Source organism: Aptenodytes forsteri, unplaced genomic scaffold (assembly GCF_000699145.1).
Source record: "Aptenodytes forsteri isolate BGI_AS27 unplaced genomic scaffold, ASM69914v1 Scaffold174, whole genome shotgun sequence".
Lineage (NCBI taxonomy): Eukaryota > Metazoa > Chordata > Aves > Sphenisciformes > Spheniscidae > Aptenodytes > Aptenodytes forsteri.
In genome coordinates this window covers 3,017,107-3,036,713 of record NW_008794603.1, presented here as the reverse complement: position 1 = coordinate 3,036,713, position 19,607 = coordinate 3,017,107, and the positions used below count along the sequence as shown (strand labels likewise).

General features: G+C 37.2%; 1 protein-coding gene across 1 annotated transcript in view; it reads left to right on the top strand.

Annotated features, from left to right (window-relative positions):
• Window positions 1-19,607, top strand: part of BAZ2B (bromodomain adjacent to zinc finger domain 2B) — a 129,031-nt gene that overhangs the window by 18,421 nt on the left and 91,003 nt on the right. The window contains 1 exon segment of the mRNA XM_019470447.1: window positions 19,336-19,491. Within this exon segment, the coding sequence (XP_019325992.1) occupies window positions 19,338-19,491 (154 nt within the window). The 5' untranslated portion in view covers window positions 19,336-19,337.

Below are 19,607 nucleotides of genomic sequence, written 5' to 3'. Positions count from 1 at the left end.
AGCGAGTCCCATGGTCTAAGTAGCCGAACCCCTGGCTGTGGCACCAGTCCCGTAACCATTTGTTGACTCGCCAGATTCGACTGGCCCTTTCAAACCCCTTCCCTTTGACTGGCAGGATTGATGAAAAAACTACCTGCGCTCCTGAGTCCCTTACCGCCACTCCCAGGGCTCTGTAGTCCTTCTTGATAGTCCTCAGCCTGCTCCCGGCTGTGTCACTGGTGCCCACGTGAAACAGCTGCAGCGGATAATAGTCAGTGGATTGTACGAGGCTTCGTAGCCTCTTGGTGACATTGCGGATAATCTTGCTGACTAACATGGAGGTAGTGGGTTGTAGTTCAGTATATTTAGCTTCTCTAATGGTTGCACTGGTAGAAAACAAATCCCTGCTTTTAACATCTCGCACAGACTGTTGTTTACTGGGCTTGGGTCTGATTCAACCTGGAGTTCAGAAGGTAAGTATGGACCTTCTGTTTGGCTGTTTCCAATGTCATATTTTTGTTTCCCTCTCCTTCATTGCTCTCTCAATGCAAAACAGCTGTGCCACAGTAAATATTTTTCACATTATGAGCAATATGGATTGATACAATTTTAGAAAAATAATTTATAAACTAGTATTTAAATGTAGAACTATTGTATGTGATTCTCCCTAAGTCATAGAAGATTCAAATTCATTGTGGCTGTATTTTAGTGAGGAGATTTCTGGAATGAAGAGTAATTCCCAGATTGAGACTTTAGATCATGATCTCCTAAGTCTTGCTGTGAGAACTTTTTTGCAGTGATACTAGTACCAAACTTACCCTGATAAAATACAACATACATTGCTTTTTAAAACTATTTTAAGACTACTGCGAAGAGTTCTGCTGATACCCCTTGTCTTTGCAGAAAGCTTTTCTCATTTGATGGCTTGGATTTTTAGTGTTTTCTTCAGAAACACCATATACTGTTTGACAAGACTACTTTTTTGTAAGATGAGTACCAATAGAAAACCAGGTGAATGAAATGCTAAAATTTTGACGTGGTTTTATTTAAGGGAATGAGTTATATCCAAGTGTTTGATTAGGACATTGTGGCTGTACTAATTATATCCGTTACAAGCACAGCTTGCAAAGGTCCTACTTTGGGTATTGTTTTGGTTGCAGAGATTCCTCTTGTTAATATCTTACCTTGTTTGGGAGATTGTGATGGCAGAATAACTCCTTCATTGGCACAAGTTTCATCTTCGGTAGCAGGGTTTGCTGATACAGATACAACCTTTCATATTTCATGATCTTTCCAGTAATGCTTTCTGTATTTTTTTTTCTCATAGCTTTCCTTTGTTCCTTTCTTGAGCTTAATGTGAAAAATGGCTGCAATGTATTCATAACATAGTTATTAGAAACTTCTTTATTGTTCTGTTCCTTGATTTGTTTCTTAAGACATGTTACTTTGGTGTATTCCCTAGGTCATCTTGTTTCATGCTTCTGAGTTTCTGAGAGAGGTAGAATTGATTGATCCATTCCCCCACCCCCACCTTTGCATATTTCCTCTAGTATGCAAATAATCTTTTATTGTATGCTAAAGTTCAAGCCCTTGTGCTGTTGTTTTAGGGCACTGTAGCAGTTTCACTTGCATCGACTTGTTGTGTAATAAGTTGACTGTATTTATCCCTTAAAGAAATTGTCTTCTGTCAGTGGACCAAATACTTTATTCTAGTTACTTAGGAGTAACAAGCTTTTTCTTCCCTTAGTCAAGGATTTTTTTTTGGGGGTGGTGGTTGTTGTTGTTTGTGGGTTGTTTTTTCTTTTTTTCCTTTTAATTTTCATAGTAGCCAATGGCCCTTTTCAGTTCCACTATGAAAATCTGATTTTTAAACTGGAGCTTGTTGAAATTAATTTTTGGAAAGATTATAGGTAGGAAACAACTAGCTTTTCTCACTGGATCACTGCCATGTGTCTAGTCCATATGTGATTAATTTGAAGGAGTAATAGTGTTAGTCAGTTTAAAAAAAAATAAGGGCATTTGAATTTTTTTCTTCTAAAATTGTGTTCAGTAAGTTAATTTTGATAATTTCTGAATATTGTTAGTAGATTTCTTTAATTGTGCTTTTTTGGAGATTGATGCTTAAATTCTGAACATGGTGATTAGCATTTGTTTTTTCTCAGTTTCAGGCTTTTCCAGGGTTGATTCAGGTTATCATTTCATAGCACTTTCTCATACAAAACAACTTTGTGAGCAGTTTGTTCTGGGGGGTGTGTGTGTGTGTACATAAGCATCATTTAAAAGAAAATAAAATATTTTTCTTGGGCTTGGCTTAATAAAGAAAACAACAAAGTATGGCATTGATGACTGTAACATTGTGGAAAAAATTTCCTTCATGGTTCAGTTATTGTTGTTTTCTGCTACATTGTTGCCTCACATAATTAAACTACAGATAGGGATTTTATTAAAACTGCATACTTCACCTGGGTTGGTTTTGGTCATGGGAGCATGTGTGTTCAGTAGTGATCTAAGTGCTCCACCTGCCTTTCAGTTTGTTTACCAGGAAATCAACATGTGTAAACTGCAGGAAGTACTATTTGACCCTCTCGGCAGTATCTCATTACAATAATTGCTAATCTCTGAATAAGACAGCCATGTTTTGTGTGTAACACAGAGGGAGGTTGTGGTAGATTTTAGATGCTTCCTCAAATACAGCTTTGTAAATGCTTGCTTGAATTTCGTTTTCAGGGTAGCTTTTGAGAATAGACATCTGGCGACCTTTGGGCTCAGCAAAGCTCAGGCACAGTAGCATGTGTTCTTTCTTCTTTCTTGACTGAAAAAAAACCAAACAAACAACCAAAAACCAACACCAAAACCACGGCTTGTTGTTTTGGAGTGCTGTCATTGCTCTGTAGCGACAGGATAATGGCTACTTCCTGATTAAACCATTCTCCACAGTAAGCTGTTAATGTTCTGTATCTATTTTTCTGTAATGCCAAGTGTTCAGTGCTTTTCTTCTGTGTTTCCTTCCCTCCCCCTCCCTCCCTCTTCCCCAGGTTAATAGTTTGAAATGTTTATAGATTGAAGAAAGAATATATAGAGCTGCAACTTTCAATTTTTTGATATTCTAAGACAGACAACTACTGCTTTTTTGTAATGCTTATCTGATAGTAGTGATGAGCAAATATATCTGATCTGCATGAGATTTAAAAAAAAATTAAAGTCTGTTTAGGTGTTAGACAACTAGTATTATATGAAAAATTCTGATGAATACTCACTGGACAAACACAGTGACATAAAATGCATGTGTTTTCATGCACATTCTGAAGTACTGGTATTTCATAGCTTATTTTTATCACTTGCAGAACTGTTTCATGTTTAACACAAACTTAGTTTTCAAATAAAACAGCCTTTTTGTCAGCTTTTCTTATATGTATAGGAAATGTGCTGTTTCTGTATTTATTATAGTTGATGCATTATTTTTCCTTCAAGTAGTTTCTTGGCTCTTGCTGATGTGGACTAAGTGGGTGTGACAGCTATCACTCAGTGCACAGGTCCAGTTTTATTTTACTCCAGAGTATCAGTCTTACTGATATCTTATATCAAGTTTTCATATTGTAAAAAGATGATTGCAGTGCATTTTTGGTCTTACTCTGCTCTGTTAAATGGATCTACAATGAATTTTTTTTTTTTTAAGGTTGGTCTTACCTTATGCTAGTATAAATGGCATAGAATTTGCAATAGTGTTGTACGTATCATGATAACTGTTACTGAATTTCTATACCAGATAATACCAATGCATGTTCTTGGTTGTTTCGTGAAAGTTTAGAAAGGTGCTAAGTCAAATTTTGCAGTTCCATTATAAATTCATATTAAAATAATACTGTGCTGTTGGTACCAAAGACTTTTTGTCCTTTTTTTTTTGTAAGCTAGTTAAGAGTATGAAAAAAACCTGTAGTGAATTCCTAACCAAAATCACTGTTGCTCTTCAAAATGTCCACTATTTCTATTATCAATCTTACTATTATTATGTTCCATTCAGTAACAGGAGGTATCCACTATGTTGATAGATACTGGAACCGAAAATGAAATCTTGAGAAAAATTATGATTCAAGTTAAAAGAAATAGATATTTCATAAGAGATAGTTAAAAGAATAGATATTTTCAAATGACATAGCCATTATTAAAGAACTTGTAAAGTAGACAGCATATACAAGAAATCTATGTTTGTTCACACAATGAGAAAAATAAGTAGGTGAGGAACAGAGACAGTGTTCCTCTAGCTTGGGGTAGAAAGAGGATTTTGGAGATGCTTGACCTATTAGTTCAATTGGGTTGTCATATGTAGAGAAAAGGGTGTGGACAATAGAGTGGACAGAACGTGTAGATACAGATCTATTTTGAGGGGAGCGAGGCAGGAAAAATGCCGTGGGGAAGAAAAGAAGAGGGATTCAACTTAAATTAATTTGTTAAAGGGCTCTTCTTCTCAAGTGGTGGTTAAGACCTGGTATTTGGAAACTGTTGATTTGCACTGTTTTTTCCCCAAAATAATTACCCATGTATTCTGAGGATTACTAAGGAATGAGTGCCAGTCAACATTCTCTATGAAACTATGACCTCTTCACGCTGAGAACATTAACTGCAAAGTAAAGGTTTCATGGGATAGCTTTAGGTTTCTTATGCATGCTGCCTTCCTTACAAGCCCCTTAACACTGGCTTTTTAATTTGAAAGACCTGTGACCTGGAGTACTATTCTATACTAATCCCTCTTACAAAACAATATTCCATGAATGTTTTTAACAAAATACTGAATTGCTCCTGTTACTAGATAAAATTTTATATAATTTAATGTTCTAAAGAAGTTACAATAATGCTTAATATTGACAATGTCTAAGAAATGTCCTAATTTGGGTGCCAGCAAAACATGCGTATCGTCTTCCAGTAGGCTTGCACCCCCTCGCTGTCTAGCTGGCATCTTGTACTCCTGGTCAGTTTTTTCCAACATACTACAATCCTGGTGTTTTAAAAACGTTTCCCTTGCTATTTTTAATCTTTTCGCATACTCTGTCTCTGTAGAGGCTCTTAAACTCAAAGCTCAGTGCCTCACAGCTGAACTTGTTGGCTCAAAGCTTCAGCTTAGCTTACTTGACAAAACTGGATTCCTGTGAAATAGGAGGGACAGCCCTGATGGGTGCTGCTGGAGCTGCCGGTTCATGTGCTGCTTTTCAGTTCGTGTCAGTTGTGTCCCACAGAGAGAGGGAAGTGTTGGGGGGCTGCTTCAGTCAAGGGATACAGCTGCTCTTGCTGCACTGAGAAGGGCAGATCCTAATCCACAGTGCAGCCGTAGGCCATCACTGTGCACTTCTTGTTGCCATCCTCTTGAAGTGAATGCTGCGTGCAGGAGTTGGGGCTGCTTAGACTTCCTTCTCCTCCACCGTGCAAAAGAGGTACAGTTTTATCTGTTACTCAGATATGACCATGACGTACCAGCTTGCCTTTGCAGAGTGCTTTTAAATTCTGAAAGAATGGTTTATGGGAATACTGTGTATCATTGTTAATCTTTAAATGATTACCAAGCTTTGCCAAGAAAACAACACCTGATACAGCTAAAATGGATTCCTGTATTTTAACCAGTATTCTTTACTAATGTAGGAAAATGTAATCTTTAGCATGTGGCTTTGTTAGAAGCCTGAAAGCTAGATAGGTATTCTGACACGTACTTTTGTTTTTGTAGATGGAAATATGGATGGCTTATTATCTTCTTTCTCTCCAGTATGTGGAAATAAAAATGCAATCTGTCAGGTTTTTTATGTCTAACCACTTCCTTCAAGTGAGTAAATAACATTAAGATGTCAGATCTGCATCTGCTTCGTTTTTAAGAATAACATTGTGAATGGAGTCAGCAAGGATAGTCTTCTGACATGGTAGTAGTTGCTGTGGCTTCTGTTGAGGCTTGGTTTTATTTCTTTGTATCTTAAGAACCCCATTATTATTCCTTCTAGTTACTCTGTTTAGATAAACTTCAGTAGACTCCTCTCCTCCCCTGCTCTCCCCCCCCCCCCCCCCCATTTTTTTAAAAGATTATAATGCCTTAAAACTGGATGAAACAATGAACAAATAAGAAAGATATTTTGGAAATGAGGGTGGCTGCCAGTGATGAAGCTGACTTAAATCGATGGCTAGTATAGCGTAGAATACTTCCTTCTAGAACTGGTTCTGGGTTTCCATGAGTGGAACAACATGAAAATGTGGAAACCATTTATCTGTCTCTCAGCCTTGCTGCCTCAGAGTATTAGCGGGAACCATTGTATTCCTACTAGATGACGCCACAAGGTGCTTTAAGAGTTCAAAACTGAGGAATTAGCATTCCTCAATGACAAGTTTTTTTTAGTCAAGGTGCCAAAACTCACTTAATGATATTGAGAGGCTGATAGACTTCTTCGTTATCATATGGGGTAAAACTAATCTTCGCTGGCATTGAAGAACTGAATGTACAATTCTAGATGTTTGGCTTTTTCTCTTTTTGTTTAAATGTAAAACGATATTAATGTTAGAATAATGAGACTGAAGTTTGGTGCTATTCTAAAACAAAATCAGGACCCATTGCAAAGCCTGAGGCTGGTACAGGTACACATTCAAAAGATGTTTTCCTGAATGTTTTTCTGAAACTCTTAGTGTACAAGAACTTGTTTCTCATCAGAGTATGCTGGTTGTTTTAGTTTTAGCAGTTTTCAAAGGAGTAAAATAGTATCTTAAATTCTTAGGATGAAAAATCTTTAAAAAAAACCCCCACAGTAGCAGCTAATGCAGACTCTAGACCATTTATTATGAAATTTGGTTAACATCCTTGCCCCTTCGTACTCGTTGGGAGTACATGAGGTATTATGATAGTCTGTAAGTTTAGGACTGCAGGGTAAAGGAATCCTTTTCTCTGCATCTTTATTCTTTGAAAGATTTACAGGGGAGTGCTCGTGAACTAGTTCTGAGTTGGTTACTTTGACTCACGTGGAGTTCATACACACAAATAGATACCTGCGTTTGTAGCTATTTCTTCCCAAAGTTATCTTTCTCTTAGCTTATGCTTTTAAAGTTTACCTGTTTGGATTGACATTTTCTCTGCCCACTCATTTTTTTTAATGCACTTTTTTTCCAACGTGAAGCAAAATAATATCAGGTGGCAAAACACGTTGTTTTTAGTGAGTTTTTTAGAGAGTTTTTGTGTATGTATGTTAGAGCAGATACATTAGGTTTCACAAAGTTAGCCTTTGTTTTAATGTCTTCTGTCATTCTTTGGCAAAGATAGGCAAGGTTCAGTTATGCAAATACTAACCAGCATGTTTGGCACAAGCATGAATTTTAACAATTCCCAGACAAACCTGTGGCAGCTTTTGCCATCAAAGGTTCAGCAGGACACTTCCTCTGTAAGTTTTTCTTAAGCTCTCTTGGCGCCTGTAATTGGAGCCTAGATTTTGAGCTTGAAGAAGTGAAGTCTGGCTTTTGAACCTTGGAGGAGGTGTGCAATACAATGACTAAACTGAACGAAGTTTCTGAGTGACAAAGTCAGCAGAAAAGCAGAAACTGTGCTTCTGACAGATTGAAAGTCAGGTTTTGGAAAAGCACGAAAAAACCCCATTGACTTCAGCTGTCCCAGTTTCAGACTTCTTGGCCACAGTGTGTATTTCTCTTTTGTATTGTATTTCCTGTTTAGTTCTGTATCTGCTCTGAGACAGTTCTAATAGACTTAAAATGCTTGAAGTTACTATTTTGTGCAAATGCACTGCTATATGTGTATTGGTAGGAGATGAAGAAACAGATTCTGAGATTGAAAAGAAAAGATTTCTTGAGCTATTAATCAGAATTTATTTAAAATAAATACATACTTTCACAGAAAGATGGTTGTATATTTTTGGGATCTTCCTTAATACGAGGTGAGTTTTAACATATTTTGAACACTGAATATCTATTCAATTAATATAATGTTTTATTCGAGACTTGCTGTTTTCATAAAATACAATACTCATTAAGAAAACAGAAATGGATTAGAAAATTGTAGATGAATCACACAGTGGTCAAGAATACCCAGCTGCTAAACAACACTGCTTTATCCTGTTTGTTGAGTCTTTAATAATAAATGCCATTACATAACACTAAAGAAAGTTCATGTTGAAAGCTACGTACATAAACTGTTGATTTCAGAGTATAACTATTAAGTTGATTTAGAAAACAGTCCACATAGGTTGCTTTTCTGTCTTTTATCATGTTGATTTGGTGCTAATATGCAGTTGTTAAGAGAATTTATTTAAATATAGCTGAACTGGAAATTTCTTACAATTCTAGGACTTATAAAATATTAGAAGAGACGGTATTTTTTGTTTCAAACTTGACTCTCATTCCTGTTTAATCAAAATAATATATTTGAGAATGTACTGGCCATTTCCCTCCCCTATCCCCTGGCACCACCCCCCTCTTTTGTACTGTTAGTCTAAAAGGTGAAGATTTTTTTCTTGGTGCCATTTTTTTCAATGGCAGAGCTGGCAAGGGAAAACATTTTATACAATACTAATTACAGTTATGAGGACAGGAAATTTTATGAAGTATAAATGTAAAATACCAGCGTAATCATTTGACAATAGGCTTTCAGAACTCATTGCAAGAAATCTAAACTTATTTTCTTGAAGGTGCACTTAAGTTATCCGTTATTTGAAGTCCATTCAGATGAGTGTAACAATGCAAAATTTGGATATTTTCACTGGGCATTAATTTAAACTTTTTGTTTAGATAATAGACTGTTAGGTAATAGGCTGTTGTATACCATGCACACAACTTTATAAACACATTGAGACCAAAAAAAGAAGTAAAAAATGAAAGAACGCTACTTCAGCTCAGTAGATGGCTTTATGGTACCTAGCTACCTTAAATACTTGTTTCTACTTGCATTTAAAAATAAAACACATTTCAGTCAGGTGTCAATAACATTTAGAATTATGTGTAAGGACTTCAGTGAGTCAATTCTGTGTTAATTTAAAAATAGCTTATTCTGCTAAGATAATCAGGTTTAATTAAAAGTGCTTTGCTGAAAGAAGAGCAGTTGCTTTAACGTCCCAGTCCTTGGACAGCTGCTGTTTTGCTGCATGAATATTGTCAGATGAAATAAAACAGAACAAAATGTTGGAATCTTTTATTTTTCCTTTTTTTCAAGCTGTTTGTCTTTAAAAGTCACATACAGAATAGCTACTGGTAATCTTTCCCAACTGTTTATATGACAGTGCAAGAAACTATCGCTGCTTATTCAGGTTTGCTTCATCTTGATAAATCAAACGTATTGATACAGAGTCTATCAAATCCAGGAGAGAGATTAATGGGTTGAGCTCTCTGATGTACTAGGGACAGTTGCTCAGGCCCTATGGTGCATGACCACAATCCTCACACAGTCGTCAGCAGGGATCCTGGGCCCCTTTGCTTGCTCCCCTGTGAGCTGTGCTGCGACCTGCCTTTTCTGAGGCTCCGTCTCTGGTGCTGGCTGAATAGGTGATTGGCACTCCCTCAGTTGTAGGCAACAGGTACAGGCACTCCCGTTCAGAAAACAGCTAGTAGACACTGACAGTTACAGCTGACAGAAGCAAAAGGCTCCTGGTGCCAGCCATCGCTGTCAGCAGTAGGCCACCAGAAGTTCCTAAAAGGTGACTACTGAAGTAATTTCCCCCAAAAATTCCCTGAAGAAGCAACCTGGTTAACTGCTGCAACAGTTGCTCTGCCTCTGTCAGCTGCCTCGTTTGCTGCACTGTCATAGGCAAGGTCAGAAACCTATAATATGGTTTATAGAGCCACATTATGTATGTGACTTTCACCTGTTTTCAATTTCATTTTAAAAGAGATTATTTTGTAATTAGTGTTCCTTTCACTGTTACTTACAATATATAATTATGGGTAAGAAATTCTTCTTTATGCTCAACTGAAATACAATTTTCATTTTTCAAACTGTTAATTTTCTCCTTTTCTTCCTTCCTTGTAGAGAAAGATAAGGAGAACAAAATCAGGAGGTAGATATGTTACCAAGTGGCATATATCTAGATATTAACATTAAAAAGATTAGAAAGTGCTGTCCTAAAACCCCGGTACGTGAGCTACTGTTATGCAGTAATAGTTAGAAATTAATTATGCTCTTTCCCTCTTACCGTTCTCAGTGGTGGTACTTACCAAGCTAAAAAATGTTGACTGCAGGACACTCCTGTGTCATCAGTCTTGAAAAAACTTGTCAGAATTATCCCATGAATGACTAGGTCACTTAAAAGTATGATAGTGATTCTCATTTAACTTAATGAATAGGGACTTAAGTGGGAAGAGCATTTCTCACCTGATTCTCACAGAATAAAGTGTATTCAGGCTTTCTTCACTGAAGGGAAAATATTTATCTCAGAGGAAAAATTAGGATGTAGGATGCAGAGGGAAGATAAACTTCTTTGTTAGGCATCTATTTAGGTATGTAATTATTGGAGATGAAGGCAATTTCAGGACATGTTAGTGTCGCAGGCACTTTAGTGAAATGACTCTCTGTAAACTTTCTGGAACTTTTTGTTTTCAGTTGCTTCTGTCCTTTACACACAGATCATCATTACAGCACCTGTAATTCAGTCCATGGACACCTATACCTCCAAGTGATTCTAGATGGTGTGTCTACAGAGAGGACTTGGAAAAGCCAAATCCAGTCCTTCATATATGTAGAACTTTCTAGCACCTGAATGATCCAGAGATTTCAGGCAGTTTAGAAAAGGAGATAGTGTCAAAAATTGGCTGGATCACAGTGACTTTAAAACAGCATTAGTTCAGTAAAAGGTACACATCTTAATCTAGTGTACGACCCTGTTAAACTGGCTTGCTTCACCAGGGAAAAAGTTTTTGGTGCTTTTGCCATTTAAACAACTTCGCTGTTTTTTCACAGCTGGCCTGCTGTGTTCTGTGGAAAACGAACACCTCAGGAGCCTCTGTTGGTGTTAATGAAACAGGACAAGGCATTTACTGCGAGGCAATGTTCTTCGCTTTATTCTTTATGCTTACTGGACCATGATTTTATTGGATACTGAAGTTGGAGGGAAAACAGTGACAGTGGAGTTTGGTTAGCTGTTTACACAGTTAAAGTACAAAAAGACCAATTAATGCAGTTCTTAGTGGCAAGTCCCAAGTTGTTTAGTCATGTGAGGCCCAGGAACTTTCTCACCTCGAGTTGCCGGTATAGGATATCTGTCATTTACTCTTAGAATATCTGATGTCTTTAAAGCAATGATGGTGAGAATTTGAGATAGATAAATAAAAAGGAACAGTTTTTATGTCATACTCCTGATTTTAATGGATTTGTCTGCAACAGGGGTGTTCAGACACTCTTCCCTCTTCCTTGCTGTTAAAGTCCAGTCAAAGCAATTCTTTGTGTCAGTGGTATTATTTCGGCACTCAAGTTTTGCTGCTTTAAAGACCTGCTCGAGAAATGTATCGAAAGAGACTATGCTGCTGCACTTCACTGGTCGGTCTGGTACCTTAATTTATAAAATGACACTATTCTTTGTTGTCCCTTCTTGGTAGGTGAGGAAAAGGGTAATAATATAAATGTGCATTCATACTTTCGTGAGTTCTAAATGCATTTCTTCACCTCTGTGAAATACCTAGGTATTTTGTGCATAAGTAGTGCATAGTTGAATGAAAAGATTAGCTTGATAGACATCAGCAAGTAAAAAATTCGGATGCATAACAACTGGTAAGCAAAATAATATGGAGTGTATCACTGGGTGATTATATGCAGGAGTACTTGTTTCAGATATAACATAAAGTTGTAAATATGAGCAGGGAAGATAAACAAGTGATTCTTGGGAAAAGAACCTGAAAAAGTCCAGTTGTTTAGCTCAGAGAGGCGAATAGGAGAACAGGATACAGATAACCACAAAAGTAGGTGATGGTGCTTACTCTCAGTCACAGAATGCTAGACTAGGTAGTGGCCAGATAACATATTACTGACTAGTCCTGTTTCTCTTTTATGTTTGGAAACTGGGGGCCTGATGTTCACAGTACTGGGAGCCCTAGCACACAATTAGGTTTGTAAGACTGTAGAGCAAAATGTAATTCTTTTGAGTCCTTAAACATAAATCATGCTACCATGTCAAGGAATGCATTGTAAGGGCCCACTGCTCTCCCCCCCATCTGAGTTACTTTCTTGAGATTTCCTATAGGAAGCCTACTTACGCACATATTTATGGGTTTAATTCAGAGTTTTCTTGATTGTAAGCTGCAATGAAACAGGCATATCGACAAAGTATTGCTGACAAGGAAGCAATGTATTGTCTTTTTAGCTCAATGTTAAGAATTACCTGATTATCAAATGACTGGATAAATAGGGCACAAATCTGTTGTGTATCATAGAATCATTAAGGTTGGAAAAGACCTCCAAGATCATCGAGTCCAACCGTCAACCCAACACCACCATGCCCACTAAACCATGTCCCTAAGTGCCTCATCTACACGTCTTTTAAATACCTCCAGGGATGGGGACTCAACCACTTCCCTGGGCAGCCTCTTCCAATGTTTAACCACTCTTTCAGTAAAGAAATTTTCCTAATTTTCCAAAAAATTAGAGGAAATAGAATGTTTAACAGCTTATTTTTGAATACATACAACAAAAAGGAACAAAAAATGGGCTTTCGAATACCTGAAATACTACAAATAATCTTTATACTTCATCTTAATATTCTGATTATTTTTGCAGCTATCCTTAGAAACGGAGTTTTTGTTTGATAGATCCAAATAGTAATTTCTGTAAAAAGCATGCTAGTGAAATTGCTCACTTGTAGTTTATTTTCTGTGCTCCTTCAACACTTACTTACTGATTTTCAAGCTACTATTGGCATAGGATATCTAATGTGGGTTCTTGTTAGCTATTTCAGAGCTACCCTAAGAAAGAATTTTTGCTATGTATTTAAAAAATGTTGTATTGAGTATCAGTACACAAAGATTGAGTAATACTTTGATTTTAAAAAATTATAGAGGTAGTTATAGATACAGTTTGCTCAGTGCCCTCACAAGCAAGTAATAGTATAAAATGCTATCCGTCTTGCTTCTGTAGAACAAGATGTAGTAGTACTAGAATCTAGTGCAGATAAACGAAGTATCAAAGTCTCATAATCAGGATATGAAAAAAATATTTATGTGGGGAATGAAAGATTGACTTTTTACACAGAAACTGGAAATGTTTTTAATCTGTTTAAGCTGAACTGTCATGCACAAAAATATAATCCTTAAAAACTGATATTCATCCCAAGTCAGGATAAAATATTGCAGTGATTAATTTTTTTTCTTGGAACAGAAAGGTTTGTGAAACGTCAGTTCTGAAATGATGAAATGTTTGTTTCAGTGTGATGACAGAATCTGATGGAATTGCCTCTTTTGGGCAATCTTACCAAACTGATGCCAGAGAATCCTTTTATCTGAATGTTCTTCAGATACTATTATATCAGCCTCTACAGTCATGATGGAGTCCAGGCTCTGCATCAATTTTAGGTAGTGCCAATACTTATTTGCCTTTTAGAATCTGCTTAGAAGTGTTGAATACAGACATGTAGTGCTGTCATCTCCACTCCATGAGCTATGTCTCCGTGAGCCTTAGTGTTGTCTCCACAGAATTGCACTCTAACATTGTCCTCCTTTTATCTAAAGCATGAGTGCTCATCTTCTTGAGCTGGACTAATTGCACAGCTTTTCCATTGGCAAAAGTAAATGATATGATGGGGTCCTTTTCTTGTCACCTGATTGACATTTGCTGCGCTGCAAGGAGTGGCTTGTGCAGATTAATTGTACTAGCAGGCTGCTTTTGTAGGGTGAACATTCCTGGTTGAAAGTGTTACATCTGTTTCTCCATTTTTGCCAGGCCAGTCCTGACTCAGTTATGCCAAACTTAAGACTTGGATCTGCTTTTAAGTGGCTTTTAGTAAGTCACTTTGTGTAGATAAAGACTGTTAAAACAGACGTTTGTGGAATTGTGATGTCATGTATTTGTGATTTTATGAATATTTTCACTGCTATGGATTCTGATGCAGTAAACAATGATTTGTTATGCCACTGATTGAATCTGGCTTGGTATTAGAAAGGGGAGGGCTATAAAGGGTTTAGAGCATAATGCAGGAGTGTACCATGTGCCTCACACAGTGTAACTGACAGTAATATATTAAAGTTATTTGTGGATAGAAGTGTCTTTGTAGTTGATATGATACCTATGAAACACAAGCCAATCTTGTTGTTGATTTACTAAAAAAAGTTTTATTGTGGTGGTTGAGTTACTAAAAAAAGTTTTATTGTGGTGACTTTTTTCCCTAGAGAGTTTTATGTAAAGTGGTTAGAGTAAGTTATTGAAAGTGACATAATTACAGTGAAGTTCTGTAAAACTTAGAATGTTTAGCACTTAACCTGGCCTTTAAGGCTTGTACAGCATTTGAGACATGTAAAATGAATCTCATTAATTATTTTGACACTTTTATTTGAGTTTAAAACTCTCAGATGTCTAAAACGTTGTAGCAGTAGTAGGCTGCGTGTTGGAAGGTCTATGACCAGACCTTGTCACTAGAGCAAGGAGCATCACTGGGAGCCTCCTGTGTCCATAGCTTGTCTGTAATGAACTGGACCCATTCCTGTGGGTGCTACACTTACTTCTCTGTGAGGTTTTGGTCAGGGTACTTGTTTGTTTTGTGTATTTTTTGGCACACCACTGCTTTTACACCACTCCTCCTTGGTTCTGCGGCCTTTGTGACATCGCGGTGTGGAACCCATGGGTGCCACTTGACCTGCTGGGTCACCCCCGGCCAGCACCCATGCTCTGCATTACCTTTCATGCGGTGACCTTTTTGGGCTCTGCCCCACTTTGAAGGAGAAGAGTTAGATGTTAAATTTTACTTCGCAAAATGAAACTGCATTTCAGATTTGTGATGAGCTCTACTGTGCTGGACTGTCTGTTCTGAGAGACGCTGATGTGCTTCCCTTCAGCAGCTGTAAGTTCTTCAGCATTAGAGCACTCATATTGACTCAAGAAATAGTCACGGATTGGCAATATTATGATACAGTATGATTAAATACCTCGCTGTAAGGCAAGAGAACACCAAATGTTGTGGGACTCTTCTCCAGTTGGCTGCCAAATAATTGTTACGAATTTCACTTGGTCATTGAAGAAGACTGAAGTATATTTTTACCCTGCACTTTTGACTTCTTTTTCACTGTGTTAGAGGTAATCATTGAAATAATGAAGCAATACATAGGAGTGTAGAGGTTAAACTGGAAGTTGGAGGTAAGTCTACTGTTGAGGTTTTTTTTCAAGACCTACTTTACAGTATTTATGCATCCCGACTAGCATTGACAGGATACTATTATGTCCATAATAATATCTTGTGAAGGGAGTTACTTGTTACTACCTGTTTAAGAGTAAGAATATATTTTTTCTATGTTAGTATACATTTCAGCAAAGCATGGAATTGGTAGGTAATTTAATTTAAAGAAATTTCACCTTGTTAAATGTGAAAATGATTTGATTGTTGTTTCCTTTAGTAAACCTTTACCTATTTTTAGTGTTCTTATTTTTATTAAACATTAGTAATTTTTTTCCTTTGGTTTTTTGCAGAAAAGACAACATTTTCCTTGTGTAAAGCTGCATATACTTCCCTTCCTTGTTCCTTTCTAATGAGAGATTGCTTTCTGTTTTCATTGGGTTCAGTTGCATTCATGTTTATTATTCACTATGGAAAACTCTGGGAAAATAACTGGAGTTTCGGGCAAAGCATTGAGAGGAACTGACACAAATCACTACGCCTGGAAAATAAAAAATGTCAGTTTTATTTTTTTCTAGTTTTACTTATTCGATTTCTCTTTTACAAATATGAGAGTTTAAAAAGCAATCATGAAAGTTCATAAGCATCGACTGGCAAAATACCTTAAAATGGAACAAATGTCTAATTCATACTTGAGGTTAAAAAGAATATGGATCTGCTGTAACGGGTATGGACTTTTTTAGTCACAGAATGCATTAGGTCTACAGTGTAATTATTGCTGATCCTGACTAATGACTGTTTCAGGGATTATCTCTTTTGGGGTCAACCATCTGCTGTGGTTAGAGTAGTAAACTAACTAAACATAATTAAGGGTTGACTTAGTTTGAAAGCAAAAGTATGCATGTCTCTAGGAAAAGAATATATTTTTTTCAGTTCAAAATCATTCAGAAATACCAATATTCCAGTTTTCTGTTAATGACTTCAAGCAAGCAGCTGACTTAAAGGTTGAAAATGCAACCCCCCCAAAACCACCTCCCAACCCCCTGCAAACTGAAACAAAAAGAGCGGGCGGAAAAAAAGAGAGGGGGGGGCGGGGGGGGGAGGTAGGGAGCCTTAAAAGGTCAGTTTATTACTATTCTCCCAGTTGTTATTTGATGCTGTATTACCAATTCAAACAAATGGCTTACGCTGGTTAAAAGCTTGCAAGTATAGCTAAATTTACATTTCTGCATTAAAAAAAGTATTGATTTACCAAGGTTATCTTCCCATTTGTGACACAAGTGCAGATTCCTTATAGGTGGTTCTTAACTGTGCTTATTTATAAAATACATTAGATGGGAAAGACTTAATTTAATGCTCTATTATTACACACAACATGACAGCAATTTTTTTTAGAAATTGGAGAGTTCTGGATGTTTTTGTCAGGAAACATAAGTAAAATACAAGTTTCAATCCTGAGTTTTGAATGCAGTGCATTAAAGCTTAGAAATACCTTCCCTTTTACAAGTGATTACTGTAATAATACCATTATGGTGTGTTTCTAATTTCCCTTATGCCATCCATATCTACAGTAAATTCACTGTGGCCATACTTAGAACAATGAATACCAAAGTACAACAAACCCATAGGTTTTTGTACAAGGACTGCCTGTTTGTCTCACCTAAGTTCAATTATTCATAGTGTCTAAAAAATGTACTTTATTATAGTCATATATTGATCTCTCTATATATACTAAAGATAGTAAACTTTTTGTAGCGTGAAATAATGCATGTGTTTGCAAATGCTACACGCTTAAATCTGTAGATACAGACTTAAATCATAAGCCCTTATGAAAGGGATTTCTATTATTATCCTTAGGAATAATTATAAAATTTAATGGAGGTAATATGACATTTAAAGTCTACAGTATATACAGTATTTTTCAGTGGCCTGCTTCCACTGAGTAGCAGTTTAGCTGACTTAAGTTCACAGGTTACTAAAAATTAATGGGGTATTCTTTAACTGTGGATAGAAAATGTTTAATTGAAGAAAAGTATGTATTTAGGAGTCCTGAATTAAAAACTTAAAATGTTTAATAATATTTTGCCTTGATAAATTCTCTGAAGGAAATAGCTTTTGTGATTTCTACTATTGTTCTGAAGGAAAAGTTCATAGCCCTCATATTCAGTATAGTAGTAGATACTTCTTTGTACCATATCAGTGTAAGTAGTTAATTTTTCTATATTTGCAGGAAAAAAAATTTTTCTTCTGCAGGCATGTAAATTATGTGTGATAAATTGGGCTGTAAAGAATAAAAGCAATGAAGTCTTTTGGTGCTGTTCTCTGCAGAGTGGTTGTTTGCAGTTTGTGTAAAGGGTAGGCAGTTCTATATGATATACTATGGTTCCCTTGTTAGCAGAATTTTCACTTCAGGAAAGTAGTATCTTTTGTTCTGCTAGCTAGCAAAGTCTAGAGACTTTATCTAGTACATAGAAATTGCCGCATATAAAAATTATCCATGATAAGGAATTAATGATCTAGTTAAAATGAGCACAGTGTTTCTTCCAGATATTTTGTGTGTTTCTCCGTGACTTTTGCTTTTGTATTTCCTTTGGCTTTTTAAGATTCACTTTTACTGACTGAGAGGAACCAAGGATACTGCATCTTTCTGGGGAAGTAGGTAATAGCTTTTATGCTGGCTTTCCAAATGAGTATTTGGGAAGTCACTGTTTAACATAACTTTTGGATCAGAAGTGCTGTTTAACACATCAGTTTTCTAAATTGATTAAAATAGAATTTGGAAAAGTGTGTCTTGCTTGTGTACTTGGCATTCTGTTTTACAAAGACTGGGAGTGAGATTTTATAGCAGTCGTTTGACTCATGCTTAGTACTTGGCCTCCTCACGTTTCCGGTGATAGGTCTGAGAAAGGGTGTTGCCTCTGTAGCTGAAGGAGACTCCAGGACAGGAACCGGTTTCTCAGGAGTTTCCCTGTTAGTTAACTGTGCTTAGTCTTGTTGCTTTTGTAATAATAAAGGGACTCTGAAAAGATTTCTTCACCATCTTATTTATACTCTGATCCTGACTCACCGTCAACTGCAGTTCTGGCAGATTGAGTCATACAGTCTTTTGATTCTGCTACCACTATGCTTAGACATCACTTGCTTGGCTGCAATTTTTAAGTATTTGAGAAACTACTTCTCAGCAAGTAGTGTTTTTAATAATAATTTTACTGTGTGTTTTTCTTAAAATACACATGCTTGTTCAGTGAAATAAGTCTGGTAACTTTTGATTTAGACAACTCATGGCACAAATAAAAATGCCTTATTTTATATGAAAAGCTCACCAGGAGAAAAAAAAGCTAGCAACTTACAGGAGTTCTTATATTTATACTGTCTCACCATAATTGCTGGGTCTTTCCCTAAATTGAGAGACTAGATACGGAGTTTTTGGGGATGCATTACAGGTTCTTTAAAGCTGGGGTCTGTTGGGAGCAGCAAGAGCAGGGCTGCTCTGCAAGGACAAGCTGGCAGTTGAGGATGATGCAGGCAGTGCTTTTCCTGACCCTGGCACAGTCCCACAGAATCTGAACACTGTGCTGGTTACAGGGTCCAGACAAAATGAAGGAATCTGTGAGGACCAGGGTCCATCCGGTAGTCTGATCAGGAGTAGCAGAAGATAGGAGCTGATGCAGGCCTTGAGGGAAGCTACAACACGAGACATGGGATCTAACCAGGAGATGTGGGCACAGACCAGGCTATGCAGAGCTATGACTTGACTCAGGCAAGGGCTGAAGGTGCCAGCCTGAGCCGAAATGGAGCTCCTGAGCAGATGGTGTGGGTGGTGGTCCCAGGTGAGGCTGTTGCCATTCAAGTTGAAATGTGATGTAGCTCTCAGAGCATTATCTAATTCCCTTACTGCTGCAGTTGTCCTGGATTCCCCGATGACTGAGTGCTGTTCATGTGATGTACCTCTCATGTGAAGGTCTCGTAGGAACCACTCAAGAATTGAGTGCAGATCCTGAGACATGGTCAGCACAGACGCTCCTGTAGTCCCCTTGTGATTTCATTTCCTGCCATAGAAGACAGACATTTATCTTCTCTCTTACAGATATGGAGTCTGGAGAGCGATTAACGTCGTCATCCGTCTCCTCTACTGCAGCTGCTTCAACTCCAGCGTCTTCTACACCGTCTGTAGCTTCAGCAGTATCGAAAGGTGGCCTTTCCACTGGAGCTGCGTCACTGAGTTCCACAATCAACACATGCGGTAAAAATGACTCAATTATATATTGCACTGTGATTTTAGTGTTTGTCAACACTTGTAATTATTATTACAAGTCAGATATAATAAGGTTGCACAGATGCATCGAAGAAAAATGTTTG